This window comes from Camelina sativa, chromosome 17 (genome assembly GCF_030686135.1).
Source record: "Camelina sativa cultivar CO46 ecotype springtype chromosome 17, ASM3068613v1".
In the NCBI taxonomy this organism is placed as follows: Eukaryota; Viridiplantae; Streptophyta; class Magnoliopsida; order Brassicales; family Brassicaceae; genus Camelina; species Camelina sativa.
In genome coordinates, this window is record NC_141896.1 from 17,919,588 (window position 1) to 17,943,218 (window position 23,631).

Below are 23,631 nucleotides of genomic sequence, written 5' to 3' on the forward strand. Positions count from 1 at the left end.
AGCTGCACATAAGGTACTTCGTTACTTGAAGGGTACCATTGGACATGGCTTATTCTATGGAAAGGATGATGACTTCTCGCTTCGAGGATTCTCTGATGCAGATTGGGGAGCTTGCCCTGATAGTAGGCGCTCTGTCAGTGGCTATGCTATTTCATCGGTCAGTCATTGGTATCTTGGAGATCCAAGAAACAATATATGGCTTCGATGAGCTATGTAGAATCTGAGTATCGAGCCATGAGTGTGATTACCAAGGAGTTGTTGTGGTTCACATATATCTTGAAAGTGCTCCGGGTACCTTTCTCTCTTCCAGCTTATTTGTATTGTGATAACCAGGCTGCTCTCCACATTGCGAGTAACTTTGTTTATCATGAACGTACGAAACATATCGAATTTGATTGTCACAAAGTTAGAGAGGCGATTGACGATGGTATTCTCAAGACCATGTTTGTTCGCACCGCCAATCAACTTGCTGACATCTTAACCAAAGCTCTACATCCGGCTCTCTTCAGTGCTAATATTGGCAAGATGGGAGTCATCAACATCTACTCGTCTCCATCTTGAGGGGGGGGATATTAGATTGTATATATTGGTTAAGATTATTAGATTAAATTCCGGTTTATTAGGAATCGGTTTAGGACGGTTTAGTGTATATAATACATACTTGTAAATTTTGTTACGATTGAGAAATACAGAAAGCATTTCACAGATTCATCTTTTTCATCTTTGCTCATGAACTCAAATAGAGACATAGTGGAAGAGGAAGGAATAGCTTTGGATTACTAAACAAAATCTTTTTAAACTGAACTAGTTTAAACTAAACAAAAATAGGAATGCTTGACAAAGCTAAGGTGTCTACAGAGGAACATAAGCTCTCAAACAGAGTCAATCTCGACAAAAAAATTCAACGTGTACAAGATCATAAAAGTATAGACAAAAAAAAAAGAGGAGGAAACTAGATTCAAAAACAGAATGAATTGAATTGAATTTAAAAGTATAGTCATCATGCTGCGACTTGTTTTGTCCCTTCTTCTTTTTATCTAACGTGGTGGTGATGGTGATGGAGAACTGGTGCAGATAGAGAGGAGAAAGCTGTGGCTTGTCGGATCTTTGGTATATGTTGCCAAGAAATCTGTAAGAAAAGAACGAATTGAATTGAATCTAAGAGAGGAGAGAATCATCTACTACATGAGTGAATTGAATTGAAAGACATTGTTGAGAATCTACTACCCAGGCCCGGCCCACAGGGGAAGCCACTGAAGCAAAGGCTTCGGTCTAAATTTTTCAAAGCCTTTTTACTTAAAAATCTGTTAAAAAATATACATGTAAAAGGTCTTTTTAAAAAAACCAAAAATGTAAAAGGCCTTTAAAAATAAATTGTGGCCTTTTAGGAAACCTAAAACTTTAAAACACTAGAGCAAAATAATAATAATAAAAAAATCAAAGACAGCCTTACATATTCTCCAATTTCTAGTTTCTTCAACAGACTACTTTTGCACATATGTGAGCAAATTTAGTTTAATGTGATTTTATTTTTATTACTGTTGGTTATGTTTTTTTTTTTAATATGTTAAAAGGGCACGATCAAAAATTTTGGCATAAGGCACTCGTAAATGTTGGGCCGACCCTGCTACTACCTTTATTGATTGACTGACTTTGAGTCAAAGACATTGTTGGGATCTTCTCCATATCTGCAACAATAAGCCCTTCAATAAGAACCCACAAACCCATGAAGATGATAAAGAGATTGAAAAAAAGAAGGGCATGTACCTTTGAGTAAGGAACTCATGAGATCGTTCGATAGATGGGTCAAACCATATAATTCTATCGATTCCAGGAGAGTATCAAAACAAACATGCCCTTCTTTGAACGAATCTACAAGATCATAAAATGCCTCTGATTCTACTTCTTGTTATATAACCTGGTGGTGATGCGGAGCTAGTGGATATAGAGAACAGAAAGATATGGCTGTTGGGATCTTTGATATATTTTGTTAAGACATCAGATTGAATTGAAAGAATGAAGATTACCTTTATTGATTGAATTTGTTGTGATATCCTAAATCTACAAAATCATAAAATTACTCTAATTTTTAAATATTTGTATTTATCCAAAAAATAGATTTTTTTTTTTTAAATTTTAAATAAAATTCTACAATCTACCAATACTATTGTAATTTTTTTCATTACAAATAATTTTCTTAAATTTCTTTTTTAGTATTTTTCACTTCTTTTTTTTGGTGCGTGTGATGTTCAGAATAAGTTTTCTTTAGTATGTTTTATTTCAAGTAACTTTATACATTTATCTTAAATATATACATTATTTTAATTGTTAAGCACTTGATTAATATTTTCTCATTTTTTGTATATACCTTTATTTAACAAATTTCACCATTTTCAGTTTTGACATTAATTAATAATATAGATCACTCAAACTATTTCAATTATTTATATTATTTAAATTTTTAAATAATAATATGCACCAAATCCTTCTGCTTTTAATCAGTAACATGAATTTATAATTTAACACTAACAAACATAGTCTCAACCATTAAATACATATATATATATATATATGCTATAATATTAAATTATAATTGAAAATAATAATATACCCCAAAATTCATGTTACGGACTTTTAATCGATAACATGAAGTTACAATTTAACACCAAGAATTGAATAACCTCTTGGTTTAAAAAACCTTTAAATTTTGTGTTTGTTTCAATAAAAAACTCTTATTTTCTTTATCCTAACAATTGTACTCTTGAAATTAATCGTTATTCCATTAAATAATCGTTATTCCATTAAATATATAATAGCTGTATTTTCCTCTTTTCTAGCTTTTTCAAATATTTACACTATTATTATATGTTATATATGATAAAAATATCTAATTTTATATTGATGTAATCTCTCTTCATATTTTACTTTGATATTTTTTTGTTGTAATTTTTTTTCATTTCGTTTTTGGTTTATATTTTAGTAAGTTATTGTAAATTATTGTAAGAGATCTAATCTAACTATGTCATTTCCACTCACATTCCGTGGAATCAATGCTTCTAGCTATATGCCTTCAAAATCCTGTTTAAGGCCGCGTTTGGACTATCTAAGGTTTATTTCTATTACTCGATCGAGGTCAAAGGCTGGTAAATCCAAGATGTCTTCAATCGTTGTTTCAGTTTAAAAATAGGCTTCCTTAGGATTTTTAATTATGCCGAAATTTGTATACGGACCTAATGTGTACATGTTGTTACGAAAAAATTACAAGTCATTCAATTTAACAACTAGTTTGAGACAAAATGCCTTCTGTTGACATCATTAACATGAGCTGGGAACTGTGATAAACATGAGTTTTAAAGTTGTCTAAAAGTGGTAATGATCTTCTCATTCAATAAATTAAAACAAATATGTGAGCCTGTTAATTGAAGTTGCACCAGATTAAGACAAATGAAAGGAAAACACTTTCACAAATATAATCACAAAAACAAAAATAATGTATTCACATCTCTACAAATAGTAAGAAAACGTAACATATCGTTAACGAAGAGCCGAGGAAGTGAGATCGGAATCAATTAGAATCTTGAGGGATTTAGCTTTCCTTCCTGTAACGTTACCAGCTTCTTTCAAGAGTTGGACCAGCCTCTTCTTCTCGTCTTCCGTTACAGGATTCGCTGTCCCGAGCTTTTCCTCCCGAACCCCAACCACGTGTCCTAGCAGGGCAATCGCATCATCCAACCTATAATCACAACCGAACCACAAACTTGTTTGAGGTCAATAGGAGGACGTTCAAAAAAAAAAAAAAAGAGAGAAAGAAAGAGAAATCAACACAAGTACATACCTGCCAATTGCATCATAAGCTCCAGCAAGGTTGCTGTACAATCCAAGTGTTTCAGGGTGATAAGGACCACACTCTTGTTCTAAAATACACTTGGCTTCCTCAAACAACTCAACAGCCTCTTCTACTGCGTCGAGCTGAATGCATGCTAAACCCATTTGGTTAAGTGCAATCCCAAAGAACGTCGATTGTTTCTTTCCAGTCGCCCGTAGTTTTGAGACAGCGCTCTTAAATGTGTTGTACGACTCCATATACTTCCCCATCATATAGTACAGCACTCCCATTTGAGCTTCAATCCCTGCAATCATGATTTTCTGACCAGGAGAATCAGAGTATATCTTGAGCGCCTTTTGAAGCAAGCTAATAGCTTGTTCCACCTCGTTCATAGACTCACAAATCACGGAGATATCTGTAAGACCACTTGCAATCTCTTCAGGAGATATGTCTAGGTTATGCGACTCGTATATCCGGAGAGCATTTTCACAATAAGATTTTGCTTCTCGCACTTTTCCTGTTCGATTATAGAGATCAGCTAAACGGATATAAACTGAACCGACAGCTGGATGGTTCTCTCCTTTTGCTGTCTTCAGTGCTGTCAGAGATTTCTGGTAAGCACAAATTGCTTCATCAAACCGAGACAAAGACAAGTACGAGTCACCAATGCTAGTATCAACAAAAGCAACCTCAGACTCTTGTCCATTTGCTGCCATGGCCATACTGGCTAATACCAAATGCTCGAGGGCATTCTCATGATCTCCCTTAGTCTCACATATAAGACCCATTAGTCTTCTATCTGCCGCCTCAGCGATTGAACCTGGTAAACCGGTTTCTTTATGTATAGAAAGCGCCGTTTCACACACCTGCTGAGCCTCATCAAACCTTAATGCTTGTACAAGAGCCTCAGATAGGTATCTGCATGTTTCACCAACTCTTGGGTCATTTTCTCCCAAAACCTTCTTCTGAATGTTCAGTCCCTCGGTATAACAAGATATCGAATTCTCTATCTGCCCCACCATAGCATAAGTGTCACCTAACTGCATCAGACCAGAAAATTTAGCAAGAGCATGCTCTTCACCTTCTTCGACAACTGGAATCTCAACTGAGCGCTGCAGAACCGGGATTGCCTCATTGTACTCCTTTAACTTACAATGGATAGCTGCTGTCACATGCAAACACATGATCCATTCTAAACACGGTTTCCCATTCTCTGCAGAAGCCTCAAACAATTTAGCTGCTCTATGAGTTAACTCGAGACCTTTGTGGGTACTATCACCAGAACTAACCAAGTTTCTCGCTTGGTTCAGTAAAAACCGTGCCAGCTCTACGTTTTCAGATGAAGGCTCTTCATTTCCATTTTGCAACTTGGTGGTGGTGGTAGTTCCTACTTTCTTCTTCCTCGTGCCACCACCAACTCCCACGTTCGATCTATTCACATCCTTCTTACCAACTCGTTTCTCCATATCCTTGGGAATGACATCCAAACCCAACTTTGAAGAGTTTGACTTGATATCAAACTCTTCTGGCTTTGCCACTTCGTCCTCCTCATCTCCTTCTTCATCTTCCAAAACATCAATACCTCGCATCTCTCCCAAAGCAAGATGTTGTAGATCAGAATCAATCTTTGACTCATCACCGTAAGATCCAAAGCTCTGCCTCGATGGAGACTGATTAGAACTCTGCAATTCGCAGAGATTCTTACATAGCTCCTCTATCGTTGTGTCGAACATTCGATCGACATGTGATTCGTCAACAGACCCTCTTCCTCCTTCCATTATTTTATAATTCCTCCAAATAAAACAGCGTTCTCTGCAACTACAACCGTAACGCAAACATCATCATCAATGGAGCAGAAGAACTCAAAAACAGATGCACAATAACAGAGAAGCCTCGATTAAACCCGAGAAAAGAAAAAGAAAATGAAATAAAGGCAAATCATTTAGCAAGCCCACAAATTGAAACATAAAAAGAATGCATTGATGGCACATATATCATTATCCAAATACGCAAATCGCCGCACATATCATTATTTTAACAGACCCTTTCATTACAATACATTGGCCATTATAAGACAAAGGCAATAGTTTTTCAGAGATTGATGAATTATACAGCGGAAAAGAAATCGAAATGGGGACAAAAGGAGAAACATAGAGACAAGTTTTCTAACCTTGTTTTGAGATTGTGTCGGAATCGAAATCCTCGGAAGGAGACAAAGAACGAAAAAGAAATCTGGAGAGAAGTCTAATTGTAGAAATGACACAAGACCAGAAGAAATGGGTCGGAAGGGTGAGAGAGAATTGAAATTTCAACCCTTTTTTTTTTTCCTTTTCTCTTTTTCTCGGTGGAATGTCAAAAAAGAAGGAGGAGGAGGAGGAGAGGAGGAGCGGGAAGAGAGAGAAATAAATAAAAAGGGAATAAATAAAAAGAGTTTATTCTTTTTTTTTCTCCAATGTAAATGCCGCCATTGCGCTGTCTCACGGGACACACACAAACAAAAACTGCATTTACTTTTCCGATTCACCTAATTTTGGAGAAACTGATTTTAAAAGTTTTTAGCAATAATAAGAAAACGTACTTAAGTTAGTTATCAAGATTATTATTATTATTCACTAGGTATTGAGTCATTTTAATAAAATATTTATTACTAGATTTCTTTAATATATATATTTATTAAGTTATTTAATAATATATTCAAAAAAACATTTTTAATATTCTAATGGAGAAATGTAATCTTAAAAATTAACTTTATTTTTACATGTAATTAACAAAAAGTTGACATATTGTTTTCAACGAGCTTTTAAGTTCAATTTATTAGTAGAGATTAACATTTGACTATCCTAGATTAACATTTGACTATCCTAGTTATTCTTAGCATGATATTGGGAAATCTATATTTACCGATTTTGCTGTTGGTGTAATTTACAAATATCTCACTTATATATATTGAGAAAAAATTACAATCAAAATATGTAAATGAGGGATACAATATGACTAAATAAATAATGATTAATGCTATGAGCATATGATAGATAGTTGCACTTTTTAAATAATATTTAATATACTTAAATCCACATCTCTTATTTAGTTCTGTTTTCTATTTGAATATTATATAATTATTAGTTACCTACAAATATACATTTGGACATATGTATATTCTTATGTTTATTCCCACATAATTATATAATTAAATATATTTATATCTCTAAATGTTTATATGCTCACATATGACATCATCATATACGGTAAAGTGTTAATTTGAAATATATGTAATAAACTCTATATTTTTAAGATTTATTTGTTTATCAGTATAAATTTCTTTCTTTTTGTTTTAATTGCTAAAAGCATAAATACATTGTATAAAACACTATAAATTTCCAAAATAATCGTATAAAAAATTAAAAAATATTAAAAATATTAATTGAGGACCACTCTTAAAATGACATAATGCTAAATAATTCAAATTAAATATCTGAATTCATTTAATTAATTATTTGAATTTTTTTAACATAACTCAAACATATTTATATTTCCAAAATCAATCATTACTTCATAAGAAACCAAAATTTATCAAATTAATAACCTTATTTATTAGACATACTACTACTCAGTCAATCAATAAGAAGATTACCAATCAATCTCAAATTTGAATATAACTAAACATAAATTATCACACATTTCATTTATAACTCACTTATAATATATATATATATTAATAAAATGAATATATATATATATATATATATATATATATATATATATATATATATTCATAGAGGTGGAATTGCTAATAAAGAATATCGTTTTATAGGAAAAACATATTTTATATTGAAAAAAACTAAAGTTATTAAACATTTTGGCAACTATAATAGATTATTTATACAGTTAATCTAATATTTAATGTAATTACTATTTATTTTTCTCCGCACAATGAATGTACTTACTACTTGTAAAAGAAAAAATAATTATGAGTGAAAATAATACAATAAAAAATTTAAAATCAAGAGATGAGACAATCTAAGTGACTCCATTAAAAATAAAAACTTTATTTTTAAGAAAAATCCATAACCTTTAGTTAAGTCAGTAATCCTTTACAAAAATTTATTCTTATAAATATATTTTAAGTAGTTTTTTTAAAAATACTTGCAAATGGTTGGTTATTAAATATTTGGATCAATTGAAATATTAATATAAATAAATGAAAACAATGTTTTCTAAGTAACTTAAACATAAATAGGATTGCAATTACATGAGTGGTAAATGATTGCAAAGTTTATCTGAGTCATGTGATCTTAACTATTAAATATATCAAATGTTGCAATGGTTCAACTAAACAGTTAGAATAATTTCTTTAATATATTTTAATATATAAATAATTTATGAAGAATTATACTCATAGACCAAATATAATTAAATATTACAACGATTTATAAAATAAATCAAAATTTCTATAGACTTCTTATAGTAACGAGAAGTCATTTTAACAATTCAGAGAGTAGAGAATGATGTTAAAAATTATTCGATTCATCATATTATGAAAAAATTTATGTTAAAAAAAAGTTTGAAAAATTCTCAAAAGAAAAACAAATATATATATTTCTAAAGGGGAACATGTATATTTGAACTAAAACGAAAGTTTAAAAATTTCTCAAAAGAACAAAAACTATGTAGATTTATAAATATGTGAATATTTGAAAAAGTCACAACTGTTTGTAGATGACACAACTCAACCATGTAATACGACGAAAAATCACAACTTGTGTCTAGACTAGTAATTTACTAAATGTGGAAACATTATCCGGTTAAACAGCATGTTGGATTCGATCATTTTCTTTAGCAAAATTTGTAATATTTCGTCTAGCCAAACATATATATCGTTGTTGTTGCTAAGGGTCGTTAGCCGACGATGATAGTTTGGTACAGTTGAACCCTGTTTTCAATTATAAGTGATACCTTGTAGTCATTATATTGATCAAACCTGTCTTTAATAGAAGACAAAAACAAACTGATGTGCACCAAACAGGGAAAAAAACAACCCAAAATATGATCTCTACTGAACATTAAAGACCTACCCAACCAAAGCCGCATGAACAATCCAGAGACTATTTGGTTTAAACTTAATTATACATCATTAAACCAAAATATCTAAAAAACCAAAAACTAAATCAAAAGTTCTTGCTACTCTAAACACACTCTCCAGGTGATCTTGGTTTTAAAAGTGCAAGGAACAAAGAAAAGAGATTCTAGTTACAATGTAAGACGGCGTTTTGATCACTAACGATTTGGTCACTCAGGCAGTCTCAGACGGTTGAAAAGGACCAAGAAACTCTTCTGAGGGTCAGGGCCAATATATAGAAATCCAAGATCCGCGCCTTTCACATATGGTCCCATTCCCTGTTCAGAAAACCACATCCATTTAAAACCCGAAACACTAATAAATGACGGTTTGTCTCTGTTGTGTGGTCTACGTATTACCTTTCCGTTGAGTTTTAATAGCTTTCCCGCGACCCATTTTGGGTTTCTGAACTCAATGTCCGCGACTCTTCCTTGTCCTCCGTAACTCGCAAGCTGCATATATGTAAACATCTTCTTAATAAAAGCTTTTGATTAAAATGTCAGTGTGGTTGGAACCCATGAGATGTCTGTCTAAGCTATTGTGTCAATAGGAGACTATATCGTTTTTTACTCTTTTTCAAGTCAAGTGTTTAGCTTAAGCATATGGTTTTTGACTCTTTTATCGATTTACATGGCTGAGCATGCTTTTGTTTTGCTTCTGTAACTGAAGCTCAGGAGATGAGGGAAAGTATTATTACCACTCCCAGTTCCTCTGGAAACAATCCATGATCCGTCATGCGACTCCCATTCCCAATCCTTGCACGAAATGTCACCTGCCAAGAATTTTTGAACCTATCTTAGTTTCTTCATCTCATACAAAAGTGTCATGATTTCTAAACAAAGATTAAAAAAAACATTGTTCAAAAAGATATATAACCTGTCCAGCCGGCACATTTGGATCCCCTGTCAACTTTACAGCCTCAACATATTCAAAGAACTCTATATCTGATGAGTCGCTTCCCTCTGCATCCTCCCACCGACCATACTTACGCTTAAGTTGCACTATCTCCGTGCCATAAGGCCCGAATGCACCCACATATAGGCCTGCACTTCAAATTCAGAACATATTCCAGAACAAATAGCCCAAATCAAAAGAAAGAATATAAGACTAATGCACAATATGCTTACCGTCAAAAGGGTCTAGGTTGCTTTCAGGAGTTATGATTCTATTATATGATGTATAGTCAGAGAAACAAATTCCTTCTTGTGCATTTTCAAAACCAATCCTGACCATCTCATCCAGAGTATTAGATACCTAGAACAATAAGCGAACATTCTTTAAATTTTAAAACTCCTTGATCTGATTCTAGAGTTGAGCATTATAAAAATGGTATGAATTCAAGCAATATACCTTCAAAGAAGCTTTCTCTGAACCCCAGAACGTCTTGGCAACCTCTGGTGGCATCAGATCTGAAATTCCTTGAGGTGCAATAGCTGTTACTTGTTCCTTGGGCGCTCTGTATTGCCTTCTGACCATACTATAATCAAACACCTTTTCCCTAGGAACATGCAAGATAAAGGAATCTCTTTTAGCATCCATTATATCTGCTGAAACACGATCAGTATCATCATCTATAGAGGAATCCTCTATGTTGTGTAGAACCCCTCCGATGACAAGCTTAGTGTTTAAATGCTTTTCATAATCTGCACTATCCATGGATGAAATTTCCTCAATTCTGTCATTTTCTTCTTCTTCATCAGAAGAATCTGTTTCCTCAATGCCTTCTCCAACCAGCTCTTCAGTAGCATCATCACTACCTACAATCTCTTCCTCAGGGATTTTAATACCATCCATTACTTTCAACTTTAGCCCTGGGATTTTATCTTTTAGAAATTTTAGCACATGTTTGATTCCTTCTTCAGTTGGTTCCCCAGCATTCACTAGCTTATCTTCTTTTTTATCCACCTTCACTTCACTTCCTCGCACATCTCCAATGGATGGATCATCAATTGAGGCATTCGATGTTTGCGGTCCGCTTAAATAGGAATGCGAGGGAGTGGAGAGGCATTTCGTCAAATATACTACCTGAAAAAGCAGTTATGAGATTCAAGCACCATCCATTCGAAGTGGTTAATCAGCGCTTTTAAAGAAGAAGAAAAAGACAAGAAGGGTGACTGGACGAGCAACTAATCTTATACAATAATACAAGATACAAAAGTACAAGGATATACTGTCACCAAAACTGCTAATTACTTCTACAAATGTGATATGCTTAAATTACCTGCATAACATATCCTCCGTCCTTGTCTTTAACAACGAAAATCTCAAACAGAGGTATTCCAGCTGCTCCAGCCACAAGCTGTCTGTATGAAGCAGTTATGAGATTCAATTACCACCAACATTTCAAATAAAAGACTAAAATCCTAAGCATAACCTGCTCTCACCTTGGACTGTAACTCTTGGCAATAAACCTACCAACACCTGGAGTTATGTGTACAATTCTGCCAAACAGTTCCGCATAATCTCGAGGACGACTAACCCACCAGCCCACCTACGTAGAAGACCAGAAACATGATAATGCTTTAAAATTCCAATCCACAGTCCCTATAAAAGCATAAATTTTTTGACTAGAGGTTGATTGATCTTTGACAGGTTGAACAGTGAAACAATCAGTATTACTTCACTTGTGTCAGCAAAACATATATTCCTTCAACTAACAAAAATAGTTAACAAAACACGAAACCTTTTTTGTATCACTAACTAACTTAACAACTCTTGTAGTTTTCGTCTTTCTTGATTCAAGTGAGTAGGTGTCATCTAAGACTATATCATACGACACTTATTACATCGGATTAAGACGTCCAAGGTATCTAGTGAAATCTTGAATTTTGTTACTTTATGTATAATTTGGGTGTGTAGATGTGAGTTTAGGACTACTATCTTACATTATAAACAAGACAGAACAAAAAATATAAAGAAGGTAAAACACAATTACCAGTCCACTTCCTGTCTCATTGCATAACCTGGAAGCATCATGGTAACGCTCTTCGCTTATTGCAGTCTGCAAGGAAGTTTAAATCATATATCTAAAGTAAGTAAGAAGATAACATTAAGAGTTTGTATGTTACACCAAAAGAAAAAAGCACAGAGAGTCTCTAACCTGTAACTGGCGCATAATCTCAGCGACAGCATCATCAACAGTAGCTTCAGCAATAGCTTGTTTCAACTTAACCGCTTCTTCAAAGTCTTCTTTTTTAACTGCCTCTTCAAGTTGAGACTGTTACATAAGCTAGAAGACTCCAGTATTAGAAAACTATAACCAACCAGCAACACAACCAGAGTGAAAAAAAAAGAGAGAGCTTAGATGGATAGAACCTTGAGAAGAGAAACAACGGCCTCGATTTCTTCAACCTCGGAGAAGTGACGGTTCCAACGATCCCAATCCCACTTATCCTCAGACGAACTCGTGGTATCTGCGTCATCAACGGCGGCGCAATTTCGTAGACAGCTCAGAGACGACGGTGTTTTAGGGTTACAGGTTGATATAGAAGAAGCGCCGAAGGAGTGTCGTAGGCCGATAGATACGGAGAAATTAGAGCGTTTGTCCGCAACTTTAGGGATGAAGAGGAGGTGAAATCGAGGAACGGAGATTCTTTGACCAAGAAGGCATGGATGATGACGAGTTGTCGCCATTAGAGAGGACGACCGAACTGAGAAGGGTTTTTGCCTAATCCGACGACACCTCAAAAGTCTCTGTGTGGATAGGGGAAGATGATTTTTGTATTTGGGGGCTCTTTGGGTAAATTTGCCAATGGCCAAGGTTATCAGATATTTATATGCGATATATTCAATATTTTATTTGGAGATTTTTGTTTGTTGCCTGCTCGAAAAGGGTAAAAGGGTAAATGTAAGAAGGGAACAGATCCCCAAGAACAGACGACTGCTATCGAATCGAGAGATCGGACGCGGCGGAGCGTGGCGGAGGAGAGAGAGATGATGAATGCGTAAAAAGTCATCGTTCATTCATTCGTCTCTTTTTTTCATTTGATTGGTTTCTTTCTTATTTATATAGACAGCTTCATCATCGATCATGATGTCTTGTACTCTCCTCAATCCAAAGAAGCGTCTCTTCCTCTGCTTGCTTGTTTCTCTCGCTTTCTTCCTCGTCGTCGACACCTCCTCTCAGCAGCATCTCGAGGCCAAGAAGAAACTTATGCGAGAGAAAGTACGCCAGATGTAAGCAGCGTCTTTCATTTCAATCTCTTCATTAAAAATTCGTTGTTCAGCTTCGTTAGGAATTAGCTATACTGTTTGAGAGAGTTAGGTGGAACTTTAAATTTGATATTTTCATAAATTTGTCAATTTGTCCTGAGGTGCGCACTAGTCTGCATTTGGTTCCTTTCTAACTTTCCAAGTGTAACAAACAAACCATGTTTTCTGAAAACAAAGAGCAAGCAAATAGTGTATTATTGATGATATTTTCATTTTCCCGTTTAACAGGTTCTATCATGCGTATGACAACTACATGACTTATGCGTTTCCGGTTAGTGCACACTACTTCAACTTATTGTTATATAAGTTGATGAATTCCTCCTGCTGCTCTGTTTGAGTTTCATTGCGTACTGATTTCGGACAGCATGATGAGCTAAAGCCTCTTACAAAAAGTTTCACAGACTCCCTCAGTGAGCTTGGAAATCTCAAGGTAACTTACATTACTAGCTCATTCAGCTTCATTAAACGATTTGAAGCAGAAGCTTGACGACTTTATTTCTGATTTCCAGCTTGAACACCTGCCAACAGATTATAATGGATCAGCTGTAACACTTGTTGAATCCTTATCCAGGTATGTTATACAAATCTGACTGAATGCATCCCATAAACAAAAGTATTTTTAACACCAGTATGACATGATTCTCCTTTGTCCCAGCCTTGCTATATTGGGAAACAGTTCAGAATTTGAAAAGGGAGTTCGCTGGCTCTCAGATAATCTAAAATTCGATATTGATGCACGGGTCAACCTTTTTGAGGTAAATAACCCAGTCACTTCATACGAAGCTTTATTTATATATTTGCGCTTTGGTACAGATTCTGTTGAGTGTCAAGACTCTTGATGTTTCCCCAAGTTCCATTACTCGGATGATTCTAACTGGTGCTCTTTTTGCTTTTGATCTGCAGTGCAATATAAGAGTTCTTGGAGGACTTATCTCTGCTCATCTTCTTGCAATTGATCCAACTAATAGGTTGATTCAGGGGTCCTACAATAATCAGCTTCTTCGACTAGCCGAAGACCTTGGAAAACGCTTTTTACCAGCGTTTGAAACACCCACAGGATTACCATATGCATGGATTAATTTGAAGGTACTGAAACGAGCTTTCGCTTCTAGTTTTCTTGGAAAATGAAATCTTTACCCCAAATAATATCTTTTGGTAGAATGGAGTAATGGAGAATGAGACAACTGAAACAAGCACTTCAGGATGTGGTATGTATATTGTTTTCCCTTGTTTCTTTTACATTCTTAACCACAAATATTTTTCTTTGATGAAACTAGTTTTTCCGAATATGTTCATAGATTTATTAATATGCATTTTACACGTCAGGTTCTCTCATTCTTGAAATGGGAGCATTGTCACGGCTCACTGGTGACCCTAGGTTTGAATCAGCTGCATTACGTGCGCTTCGTCAGCTATGGAGGATGCGAAGTTCATTAGATCTGCTTGGGACGACTCTGGATGTGGTAACTGGGGAATGGCTGGAGTACTCCTCCAGCATTGGAGCTGGTATGTTGTTCATTTTTAGAGAGATTTTAGTGGCAATTCTTTCTTTTTTTTTCGTAAGAGTTGGCTGCAAAATCATTCTACTTTTATGTGCGGAATGAATTTGTGCCTTAGGTTAATGTGGTTATTCAATCTCTGATGTCTAATTTCATTGTGGTCTTCTAAAGGGGTTGACTCTTTCTATGAATACCTCTTGAAGGCTTATATTCTTTTCGGAAAAGAAGACTACTGGCAAATGTTTAGTTCTGCTTATCTGGCATCTCAGAAGTACTTCAGACATGGGCCTTGGTAATGATATATACTAGCCTGGAAAAATGTACTTCCACACTCTCTATTATGGCACTAAGACTTCTATTATGCTCAAACTGAAAATTGCTAGATGTAGTAATGAGTTCTATTTACCTAATTTAGGTACCATGAAGCTAATATGTGGAGTGGGAAACCTACTTATTGGCAGCTCACAAGTCTTCAGGCGTTTTGGCCCGGTCTACAGGTGTAATGAATGAATGGATTCTTTAAATGTCATAGAAAGAACAGTTGAAAAGGGGATCTTCTGATTCTCATGCTTAAGTTCTTGCTAGTAGGTTCTCGCAGGAGATATCGCAGCTGCAAATTCAACGCACCGCGAGTTTTTCTATGTATGGGAGAAGTTTGGTATATTACCTGAGAGGTATGTATTCAGTTTTCTTTTCTTTGTTGGCGTCCTACTTGGATCTTGAGTTCTCTGTCATTTTCAACTTGGCTATTTGGACTAAAGGACGCTGAACATATATTTGTTCAGGTATCTACTGGATCATCAAATGATACATCCGACCATGAAGTACTATCCACTACGTCCTGAATTAGCAGAATCCACGTTCTACCTATACCAAGCTACAAAAGGTTTTTGTTTGTCTTTTTAATTTTCTCACCCTGAATGTTTATTATCTGAAGTACCAGATTCAAGGCACCTCTCCATTGACAATAGATATCACTTGTTTCTTCTTTTTGCAGATCCGTGGTACCTAGATGTTGGGGAAGCAATGGTGAAATCTCTTAATTTGTACACAAAGGTCCCAGGGGGATTTGCAAGTGTTAGAGATGTGACGACCATGCAATTGGAAGATCATCAGCACAGTTTCTTTCTTGCTGAAACGTGATATTAACGTTCACTTTCTTACACGTTATTCTTTTCTTACCTATACAATGTCAGAACATCACATTGGTTGGTATCTCACATTCGCAGGTGCAAGTACTTATATCTCCTCTTCGATGATTCATTTGTGGCCAAAAGGAATTATATATTTACAACCGAGGGCCACCCTATTCAGGTTGTGAGCTCCTGGCATGAGAAACTACCAAAAAGTTATTCAGGCAACTGGACGCTTTCAAAGGTCTGTCACTTGTTCCAGCTCTGTTCATTTTTGAAGAAATAAGACTTGTATGCATAGTTAGTTTAGTTACACTGCATAGTAATGTTATTTTTTAGTTGATAGACAGAAGGGCAGCCATTAAAAGAACCAAAATCGAGTCTAAATGCATTATTAGTCCTTTCTCTGCTTCTGCTAAACTAGGAACTTGCGAATTTGCAGAGAGGGGCATGGGAAAGTGGAGCTAGCGCATTGTCACTGCAAGTATGTCCATCGATAGCTCTCAACTCTAGACGTCCTGAGCAACACAGAGAGAGTGCTTGCCATGTCCCTGACGAGAAAATCAATCATAGGTGTCGGAGCAACAAAGAGTGTGGAGTTGATGCCACTACTTGTAGACAAAGATCCTGCAGCGGAGTTGGATACTGCGGCTTATGGAATCCCTTATAACTTTTGACACAAAACAGGGCGTTTTTGAGGTTTAGGAAAGGAAAGAGAAGAGTTGGGGTTTATGAAGGGAAACTGTCAATTAATGTGAACGAAAAGCTTTCGTTGACAGTAAAATGAATAGTTTGTTGCATGAGGCTGTTGTATCTTTTCTTTGAGTCATCAGTCTTGACATGGATATATATATATATACTACGGGAGGATTAACCTCAATGAAAGGAATATTAATGTTTTTCTTCAAGTATAGCTTTATGAATTGGTAACTTTTAGGACCTTTACAAGTTAACAACATAAAAGCTTGCTATCACTTTAATTCACCACAGATCGTGCAAAACGAAAACAATCTCTTGATGCAGATGTTGACCTGAAGTGATGGTTGTGAAATTTGGAACATAAAGTCAAAGAGATTTAAACACCACCGCAATATGTCATAGATTATACATCAAAAGCAAAAGATGATAACAAAGTAGAGTCTGGAAATGTGTGTCAACAACACCAGAGTTTGCAGCAGAAAGAAAGAGAGCAAGGCCGAGGGAGGAAACCATGAGGAACGTAAGAATCAAGAGGGAAGAAACCACTGAGCATCCTTGATGTTTAAGGCATCGAGACAGGGGTAGCGTTTGACGGTCTTTGTGGTAAGACTGAACACACAGATGTCGAGGGATGAAGTTTGGCGGTGACGGATACGATCACCGCGGGTGAAATAGATGGAGTTAGGCTCAATACCAAGGGTATGATCAGCAGGCACGGTGATACCCAAATCCAAAAAGAGGGCCTCATCACCTAGAGAATGTACCTCAACAAACATGGTGTCATAGGTAGTCGGGTAAAGAACTTGAGGATCCCTCTTGTAGAGGTGGAACACCCTATCCTTTGAAGTTAACTCGTAAGTAACGACAATCAAAACCTGACCAGAGCTTGTAACAACAGCAATGCTTTCGATACATGAGATGATCTTATATTTGTTGATTCTTTCCATTTCATCCCTACTCAGAGGTGGCAGCCACATTGGAAAACTATGCTTCTCGGACACATCAATGAAACCATCGTGCCGTGGAGACAAATCCAAGTGTCGAACGAAACCACGGGTGGCAAAGATGTAAAGATCGTAACCTTTAAGGAGCATATCGTTTACACCTCGTAACTCCCCGAGAACACCGTCCCGTGTTGAAATCTCGCGGTAATGATCATCCCCTTTCTTGCAAAACGCTATGTAATTGCTCCTTTCGAAATGCCACAAGACAACGAAGTCTCCTCCTTTCTTGTCCTCGACCCACAAACGACCTCTCACATCTTCGGCAGTAGAAGGATCCGTTCGAGATAAAGTACGGAATGCTACATGTCTGATTTTATCTTCTCCTACTCGCTCAATCTTAAAATGGCTACCCTTGAATGTTTCTAGTCCTGGAAGATCGATCCTCTCCTCCTCGCCAAACACATCTATAATATACAGTTTCATTCGAGAATCTATCACCAGAAACCACTTACCGGAGCTTGCCACGAATCGATACCCTGAAAGGTCACTCTTCGTCTCGTAAACCGTATCATCGCCTGGGTTGTACACACGACAACCATCCTTTTCTTGAGACAGCATCAGCAACGGAGATCCGCCTTTTGGCTGCAGAATCAAACTCGAACGGAGGGCCTCTGCAGACTCAAGATCCGGATAACTCAACTGTCGTTTCAGCGTACATCTCTCCATTATCAGGGATTCAGGACGGATACTCTCTCGTACGTCTATTAGGTTTGAGAAAGAAAGCGTTAAATTGCGGATATATATACCATAGCCCAATTTGAAACTTCCACAGCAAGATAGTGGATATTAGGTATGTCGCATTGTCACGGCTCACTGGTGACCCTAGATTTCACTCAGCTGCACTACGCCAGCTATGGAAGATGCGAAGTTCGTTAGATCTGCTTGGGACTACAATGGATGTCGTAACTGGGGAATGGCTGGGGTACTCCTCCAGAATTGGAGCTCGTATGCTGTTCATTTTCAGAGGCAGATTTTAAGCAAGTAGCACAATATGGTCTCTTAAGCCCATATGCTTCTATGACTCATATTTGCTAACTTTTTTTCCGGATCAAAGAGCCTGTATCAAGTTAGCATACCAGTTGCCAAGTAGGAACATCATATACTCTCAATTGTGGTGCAAGTGTTTATAATAAAAACATTGCAACAGCTTTGAATCTTTATTCGGTTTTCATGTAAGTGTTTTTATAGGGCAGAAGTATCCACCTCAGTCATTTCTGAGTTCAGCTATAACTGAATAAACAAACACCTCAACAATTCTGAAATTGAAAGACAGGTTACATAGATTATGATTCCGCAGATGTGGCTGCGTCATCTTTGTGCTTAATCATGCCGGAGTCCACAAGAATTGGAATCTCTGCAGCAAGCCATGGAGCAAGTCCCAAACAAAGTGCATGCGCTATACCAAACCTAGGACTGCATAAACAAAAGTCATTCATCATTGCCAAGAAAACGAGTTAGGTGCTCGTAGTGGCGATAGAAATGGAATGCATAATGTGTTTAACAAGGGAATCGTAACACGGAAACATATAGAATGTAAGTCGAATGAGATGTCCATTTTTCATTTAGGCCTAGCACAGACAGTTGTACTCGAGTTTGCTGCTCTACAAACTAATCCAATAAACATCTTAAGGACTGTGATTCTTTCATGATTCCTCTAAAACCGATCTAAAACACTGCTGCATGCTTATCTTACAGTGTCTATACAACCAGAAAGCATATAAATTTACCAGTTCTTAGCCCAGAGCGGCTTGAAATGCACAGTCAAGCATATCTTCCCACCTCGATACATCTATAGACAAAACAAAAAACCATCAAAGACAACCCCAATTGACAAGAAACCACATCAAATCGAAACAAGAAAGCCCTTTTACCTTCTGGGTCTTGCCGTCAATTTCAGGCAGCTCAAGCTCAGGAGCAGTGGCAGGGTAGGTGATAGGAATATCGAACTGGAGATCGAATTCGTACTTGAGAAGGTTGTGAACATACCAACACTTGCCAGTCCAACGAGTTCCTTCAGGATTGGAGGCAGAGATACGGAACCAGTCATTGTCGTTGGACTTGTTCATTTGGGTATACGCAATCAAAGACTTGTACTCCTCTTTGAGCCTCTGTGTCCATGCCGCGCCGTCTCTTGGACCCGCCTTTGTCGTCAGAAGCGGAATTCGCGTTAGCGTCGACTTCGTGTTCGGATCCCATCCTTCCATTTTTCTTCGCCTTTTCCTCGCCCACAGATTTGATTTGGGCGTTAATTCAAAACCCTATTTTTTGTTTTTGTCGATCGGAATCGGATGCTTGGATTCTGATTCTGATTCCTCTTTCTTTTAGCTTTTGCTTTTGTTTGTCACCATTTGTAACCGAAACAAAACAAAAGTCAAACCGTTTTGAATCATGCGATTTTGGTTTGATGTTGGTTCATTTGGTTAACATTGTTTGATTTTTTATTTGGTTCGGTTGGGTTGGTTTGGTTGTAAATATTATTGACTGTTTTTTTTTTGTTTTTCTGAATATTTTTTCGTTGGTATTTTCTTTTACCAAGATTTTGTTTCAAATTAGTAGTAAGCTGTTTCAATTCAAAACTAGTAAAAGAAATGAGTATTGGAGAGTATCCGATGTGTGGAATGATAAAAAAATATTGAGTTGAAAAATAATAAATAAAAAAAGTTATGCCTCAATTTAGAGGTTATACACAATAAATATTAGATCTGTAAATATTTTAGATACATAATAAATATTTAGGTTTTTATTCAAAATCTCTGTAATGATAATGAACTATGAGGTAAAAATGAGACATGCATGTACATCTCGGATTCTCGGATCATCCAAAAGATGATCATAGATCACGTTCTCAACAAATTTATGGGTTTTCATAGTATTAGCATCCGTATTTATGTAATTTAAAAAAAAACAAATAAAACGAGGCCGTGGTGGAATAGCTGTCGTATATGAGATACACAAAATTGTTGTGGCAAACTTAAGGTTTGGCAATATGATAAAGTATTGTCAATAAAGTTATTCTTTGTGTTATGTCAATATATGGCAAAAGTCAATTTCAATAATGATTTAAAGTTTCTGCGTCGTTGTGGTTATGAACTGAAAAAAAATTATAATTAAAAATTTATAGTATTTGTAACATTTTTGAGAGAAAAAAGGTTAAATTGTTTGTAAAAAATCTTCCATGAAATACATCATACCAATAAAGTATGCCTAAATTATAGGAAAAAAATAACATTTTCTTTTAGAATTGTATCTAGTTTACAATTTGTAATATATATGCCTTCAGACTTGTGTAGTTTTAGTACAATGGTACTTCTATACACTAATAGTCACTATGTTGGCATCCGCTCTATGCCTTTTAGATTTTTTTTTTTTGTATTTTCTTGAAATAATATTTATTTTTTGTTGTTTTGAATCAAATATTATAACGATGAATTCCTCAAAATATTACATCATTAGTTTTTCCTAAAAATACCACACTTTAATATTTTTCTTCAAAAAATATCACAAACACCAAAAAACTTTAGTATTAACAAAGTATTTTTTTGATAAACCTAGTTTTTATCATTATTATGTACTTTATTAGAATTACAGAGATGATTATATAACAAACTTAATATTATTTTTGTAACTTCTTAAAATTTGTTTTTTAAATTATTCTCTTATAAAAAAATTAAAGATTTTAATTAAAATATTTCGTAGTAAAATTTACATTTTTCTTAATTAGTTATTAATAACTTTAGTCATATAAGAAATATGCTATTTTCTAAATAAAAAATATGATTTTATTTAAAAAAAATATATACATATCTATATATATGTGGGTTTCCTAAATAATAGGAAACTAATTAATATGGTTTTAAAAAAAAATGTTTAATTTAAATACATTTTCAGATTCTAACCCGATAACCCATTATGAAGGAAACATATATTTCTACCTGAATCCAAATTTGGTTAATTTCGGGTAATTTTCAAATTTTGAATCGACCCAAATTCTTTTTTTACTTCTCTTTTATTAATATAGAGATTCTAAGACCTATCACCTATACTTATTGACATAGAAAATTATGTGATTTTAGTTCACCATAGATCGTGCAAAAAGAAAACGTCTCTTGATGCAGATTCTAGCAAGTAGCAACTATATGGTATTTAAGCCCATATGCTTCTATGACTCATATTTGCTATCTTCCTTTCCGGACCAAAGAGCATGTACCAAGTTAGCATACCACCTGCAAAATCAGTCATTGATTTACCAAGTTTGCAGTGTTGGTCCTTGCAGAAAAAACATGAAAAGAGGATCTCAAAACAATGGCCACAGAATAAAAATGAAAGAAGGGTTATATCTAGTGTTTTGTTTCATATCAGCATAATAGCCAAGGCCATTTTGGTCATGATTGTAACAGATGCTGAAGACTGGAGCAGAAAGGAATATACATTTTACACGTCAGGTTCTCTCATTCTTGAAATGGGAGCACTGTCACGGCTCACTGGTGACCCTAGGTTTGAATCAGCTGCATTACGTGCGCTTCGTCAGCTGTGGAGGATGCGAAGTTCATTAGATCTGCTTGGGACGACTCTGGATGTGGTTGTAGAGTATATAAGGAAAGGATAGTGTAGTAATTCTTGAATACCTAATTCCCTCTGATGTACATACTATATATATTGTAAACAATCTCAATAATAGAATCAAGCCTTCATTTCTATATGGTATCAGAGCTATAAGCGATACCTAAACCTAAATATATATTTTCTTTTTTTTTACACGCCGCTCTCTCATCTTTCTTCTCGTTCAAGTTTTCTTCTTCTCCTCTCTTCTTTGTAATGGCTTCTGAGACTGTTGCTGTTGTTCCTAACAACTCCACTCTCCTGAGTGTTAACATGTCTAATGTCACTAAGCTCACGGCGTCGAATTTCCTCATGTGGAGCAGACAAGTGTATGCTCTGCTCAACGGTTATGCTCTTGCGGGATATCTCGATGGATCCACACAGGCTCCGCCTCTCACGAAGATGGTCGATGGTGTGTCTACTCCTAATCCTGACTACTTGATCTGGCAAAGACAAGATCAACTTATTTACAGTGCTATTCTTGGCGCTATCTCTGTTTCGGTGCAACCGATACTCTCCGCAGCATCAATCTCGGCTCAGATCTGGGCCAAACTCTCTGACACGTATGCAAATCCGGGTCGTGGTCACGTCCAACAGTTGCGAACTCAGGTGAAACACTGGAAGAAGGGAACTAAGTTGATTGATGATTATGTTCAAGGGTTTGTGACTCGGTTTGATCAGCTCTCGCTTCTTGGAAAACCTTTTGATCATGAGGATCAGATCGACTTCATTGTGGATGGTCTGCCGGAAGAATACCGACAAGCTGTTGATCAGATTCAAGCCCGTGACACGACCCCCTCCATCACGGAAGTTCATGAAAAGCTTCTGAACTTTGAAGTCAAACTTCAGACTCTGGCGTCGTCATCCTCTATTGCTCCCATCTCTGCGAATGTGGTTACGTACCGTCCTTCTCAACAACACCAAAACAATTCTCGCCATCCCAACTCTGCTCCCTTTCGTGGCAATCAGCGAGGTTCTTACCGTGGTAATCGTCACTCGTCCCACCATCAACAATCTCACTCCAACCAATCCCGTGGGTATCAAGGCAAGTGTCAAATTTGTGGAATTTTTGGTCATAGTGCGAGGCGTTGTTCTCAACTTCAGCGGTCTGGTCTGTCCTTCTCCCCGAGTCCATACTCACCTGACGCTGGTCCATGGCAGCCTCGTGCTAATTTGGCCTCCATGTCCTACAATCCGAACAACTGGGTTCTTGATAGTGGTGCGACGCATCATCTCACCACTGACTTGAGTAACCTGGCTCTTCATCAACCCTACACAGGTGGTGAGGAGGTTACTATTGCAGATGGCTCCACCATTCCAATCTCTCACACTGGTTCATCAACTTTTCCTACCCTATCTAGACCGCTTGCTTTGAATAATATTCTTTATATTCCCAATCTTCATAAAAATCTCATCTTAGTTTACCAATTATGCAATACTAACTAGGTGTCTGTGGAATTGTTTCCTGCCCACTTTCAGGTGAAGGATCTCAGAACGGGGGCCCGGTTACTCCAAGGGAGAACTAAAAACGGATTGTACGAGT

The 23,631-nt window shown here is 36.2% G+C and overlaps 4 protein-coding genes and 1 pseudogene across 11 annotated transcripts; 1 reads left to right on the forward strand and 4 right to left on the reverse strand.

Moving 5' to 3' along the window:
• Nucleotides 1-3,356: 3,356 nt before the first annotated feature.
• Nucleotides 3,357-6,389, reverse strand: LOC104757077 (protein KINESIN LIGHT CHAIN-RELATED 3). 2 transcript variants are annotated; one of them, XM_010479787.2, is made up of 3 exons: nt 5,997-6,389; nt 3,836-5,644; nt 3,357-3,733 (listed from the first exon to the last, which is right to left on the reverse strand). In XM_010479787.2, exons 2-3 carry the CDS (start codon nt 5,602-5,604, stop codon nt 3,535-3,537), a joined length of 1,968 nt encoding a protein of 655 aa, XP_010478089.2. In that variant the 5' UTR covers nt 5,605-5,644; nt 5,997-6,389; the 3' UTR covers nt 3,357-3,534. The 2 variants fall into 2 exon arrangements, with proteins under 2 accessions (XP_010478089.2, XP_010478090.2); XM_010479788.2 differs by having other exon boundaries at nt 3,836-5,638; nt 5,997-6,329.
• Nucleotides 6,390-8,794: 2,405 nt separating this feature from the next.
• Nucleotides 8,795-12,677, reverse strand: LOC104757083 (protein EXECUTER 2, chloroplastic). The gene is made up of 11 exons (XM_010479793.3): nt 12,258-12,677; nt 12,043-12,159; nt 11,878-11,943; nt 11,327-11,433; nt 11,164-11,245; nt 10,293-10,967; nt 10,070-10,196; nt 9,819-9,985; nt 9,640-9,714; nt 9,302-9,394; nt 8,795-9,220 (listed from the first exon to the last, which is right to left on the reverse strand). Exons 1-11 carry the CDS (start codon nt 12,573-12,575, stop codon nt 9,113-9,115), a joined length of 1,935 nt encoding a protein of 644 aa, XP_010478095.1. The 5' UTR covers nt 12,576-12,677; the 3' UTR covers nt 8,795-9,112.
• A 66-nt stretch (nt 12,678-12,743) lies between these two features.
• LOC104776805 (alpha-mannosidase I MNS5) lies at nt 12,744-16,694 on the forward strand. Of its 6 annotated transcripts, none has more exons than XM_087495454.1 (15): nt 12,744-13,118; nt 13,383-13,425; nt 13,519-13,584; nt 13,664-13,725; nt 13,810-13,909; nt 14,058-14,240; nt 14,314-14,362; nt 14,481-14,660; nt 14,825-14,945; nt 15,069-15,150; nt 15,242-15,327; nt 15,439-15,539; nt 15,651-15,792; nt 15,883-16,030; nt 16,229-16,694. In XM_087495454.1, the coding sequence occupies exons 1-15, from the start codon at nt 12,973-12,975 to the stop codon at nt 16,454-16,456; spliced, it is 1,737 nt and encodes a 578-aa protein (XP_087351580.1). In that variant the 5' UTR covers nt 12,744-12,972; the 3' UTR covers nt 16,457-16,694. The 6 variants fall into 6 exon arrangements, 1 of the variants encoding a protein (XP_087351580.1); XR_015586859.1 differs by having other exon boundaries at nt 12,973-13,118; nt 15,625-15,792; XR_015586862.1 differs by having other exon boundaries at nt 12,973-13,118; nt 14,857-14,945.
• Nucleotides 16,695-16,780: 86 nt separating this feature from the next.
• Nucleotides 16,781-18,407, reverse strand: LOC147923953 (F-box protein At5g25290 pseudogene; annotated as a pseudogene). The gene has a single exon (XR_015586864.1). The product of XR_015586864.1 is annotated as an F-box protein At5g25290 pseudogene (transcript).
• Nucleotides 18,408-18,612: 205 nt separating this feature from the next.
• On the reverse strand, nt 18,613-20,035 carry LOC104757080 (ubiquitin-fold modifier-conjugating enzyme 1). Its single transcript, XM_010479789.2, has 3 exons — nt 19,361-20,035; nt 19,217-19,278; nt 18,613-18,902 (listed from the first exon to the last, which is right to left on the reverse strand). The coding sequence occupies exons 1-3, from the start codon at nt 19,691-19,693 to the stop codon at nt 18,773-18,775; spliced, it is 525 nt and encodes a 174-aa protein (XP_010478091.1). The 5' UTR covers nt 19,694-20,035; the 3' UTR covers nt 18,613-18,772.
• Between the last annotated feature and the right edge of the window lie 3,596 nt (nt 20,036-23,631).

Excerpts from the sequence above, each read along its gene's own strand:
- LOC104757077 (XM_010479787.2), bottom strand. The coding sequence starts at position 5,604 with ATGGAAGGAGGAAGAGGGTCTGTTGACGAATCACATGTCGATCGAATG. Across the intron at positions 3,734-3,835 it reads GCTTATGATGCAATTGGCAG|GTTGGATGATGCGATTGCCC; the intron begins GTATGTACTTGT and ends TTGTGATTATAG.
- LOC104757083 (XM_010479793.3), bottom strand. The coding sequence starts at position 12,575 with ATGGCGACAACTCGTCATCATCCATGCCTTCTTGGTCAAAGAATCTCC. Across the intron at positions 9,715-9,818 it reads CAAATGTGCCGGCTGGACAG|GTGACATTTCGTGCAAGGAT; the intron begins GTTATATATCTT and ends AATTCTTGGCAG. Across the intron at positions 9,221-9,301 it reads TATTAAAACTCAACGGAAAG|GGAATGGGACCATATGTGAA; the intron begins GTAATACGTAGA and ends TTTTCTGAACAG.
- LOC104776805 (XM_087495454.1), top strand. The coding sequence starts at position 12,973 with ATGATGTCTTGTACTCTCCTCAATCCAAAGAAGCGTCTCTTCCTCTGC. Across the intron at positions 14,363-14,480 it reads AACAAGCACTTCAGGATGTG|GTTCTCTCATTCTTGAAATG; the intron begins GTATGTATATTG and ends TTTACACGTCAG. Across the intron at positions 14,661-14,824 it reads CTCCTCCAGCATTGGAGCTG|GGGTTGACTCTTTCTATGAA; the intron begins GTATGTTGTTCA and ends GGTCTTCTAAAG.
- LOC104757080 (XM_010479789.2), bottom strand. The coding sequence starts at position 19,693 with ATGGAAGGATGGGATCCGAACACGAAGTCGACGCTAACGCGAATTCCG. Across the intron at positions 19,279-19,360 it reads TTGACGGCAAGACCCAGAAG|ATGTATCGAGGTGGGAAGAT; the intron begins GTAAAAGGGCTT and ends TTTTGTCTATAG. Across the intron at positions 18,903-19,216 it reads CCGCTCTGGGCTAAGAACTG|TCCTAGGTTTGGTATAGCGC; the intron begins GTAAATTTATAT and ends TTGTTTATGCAG.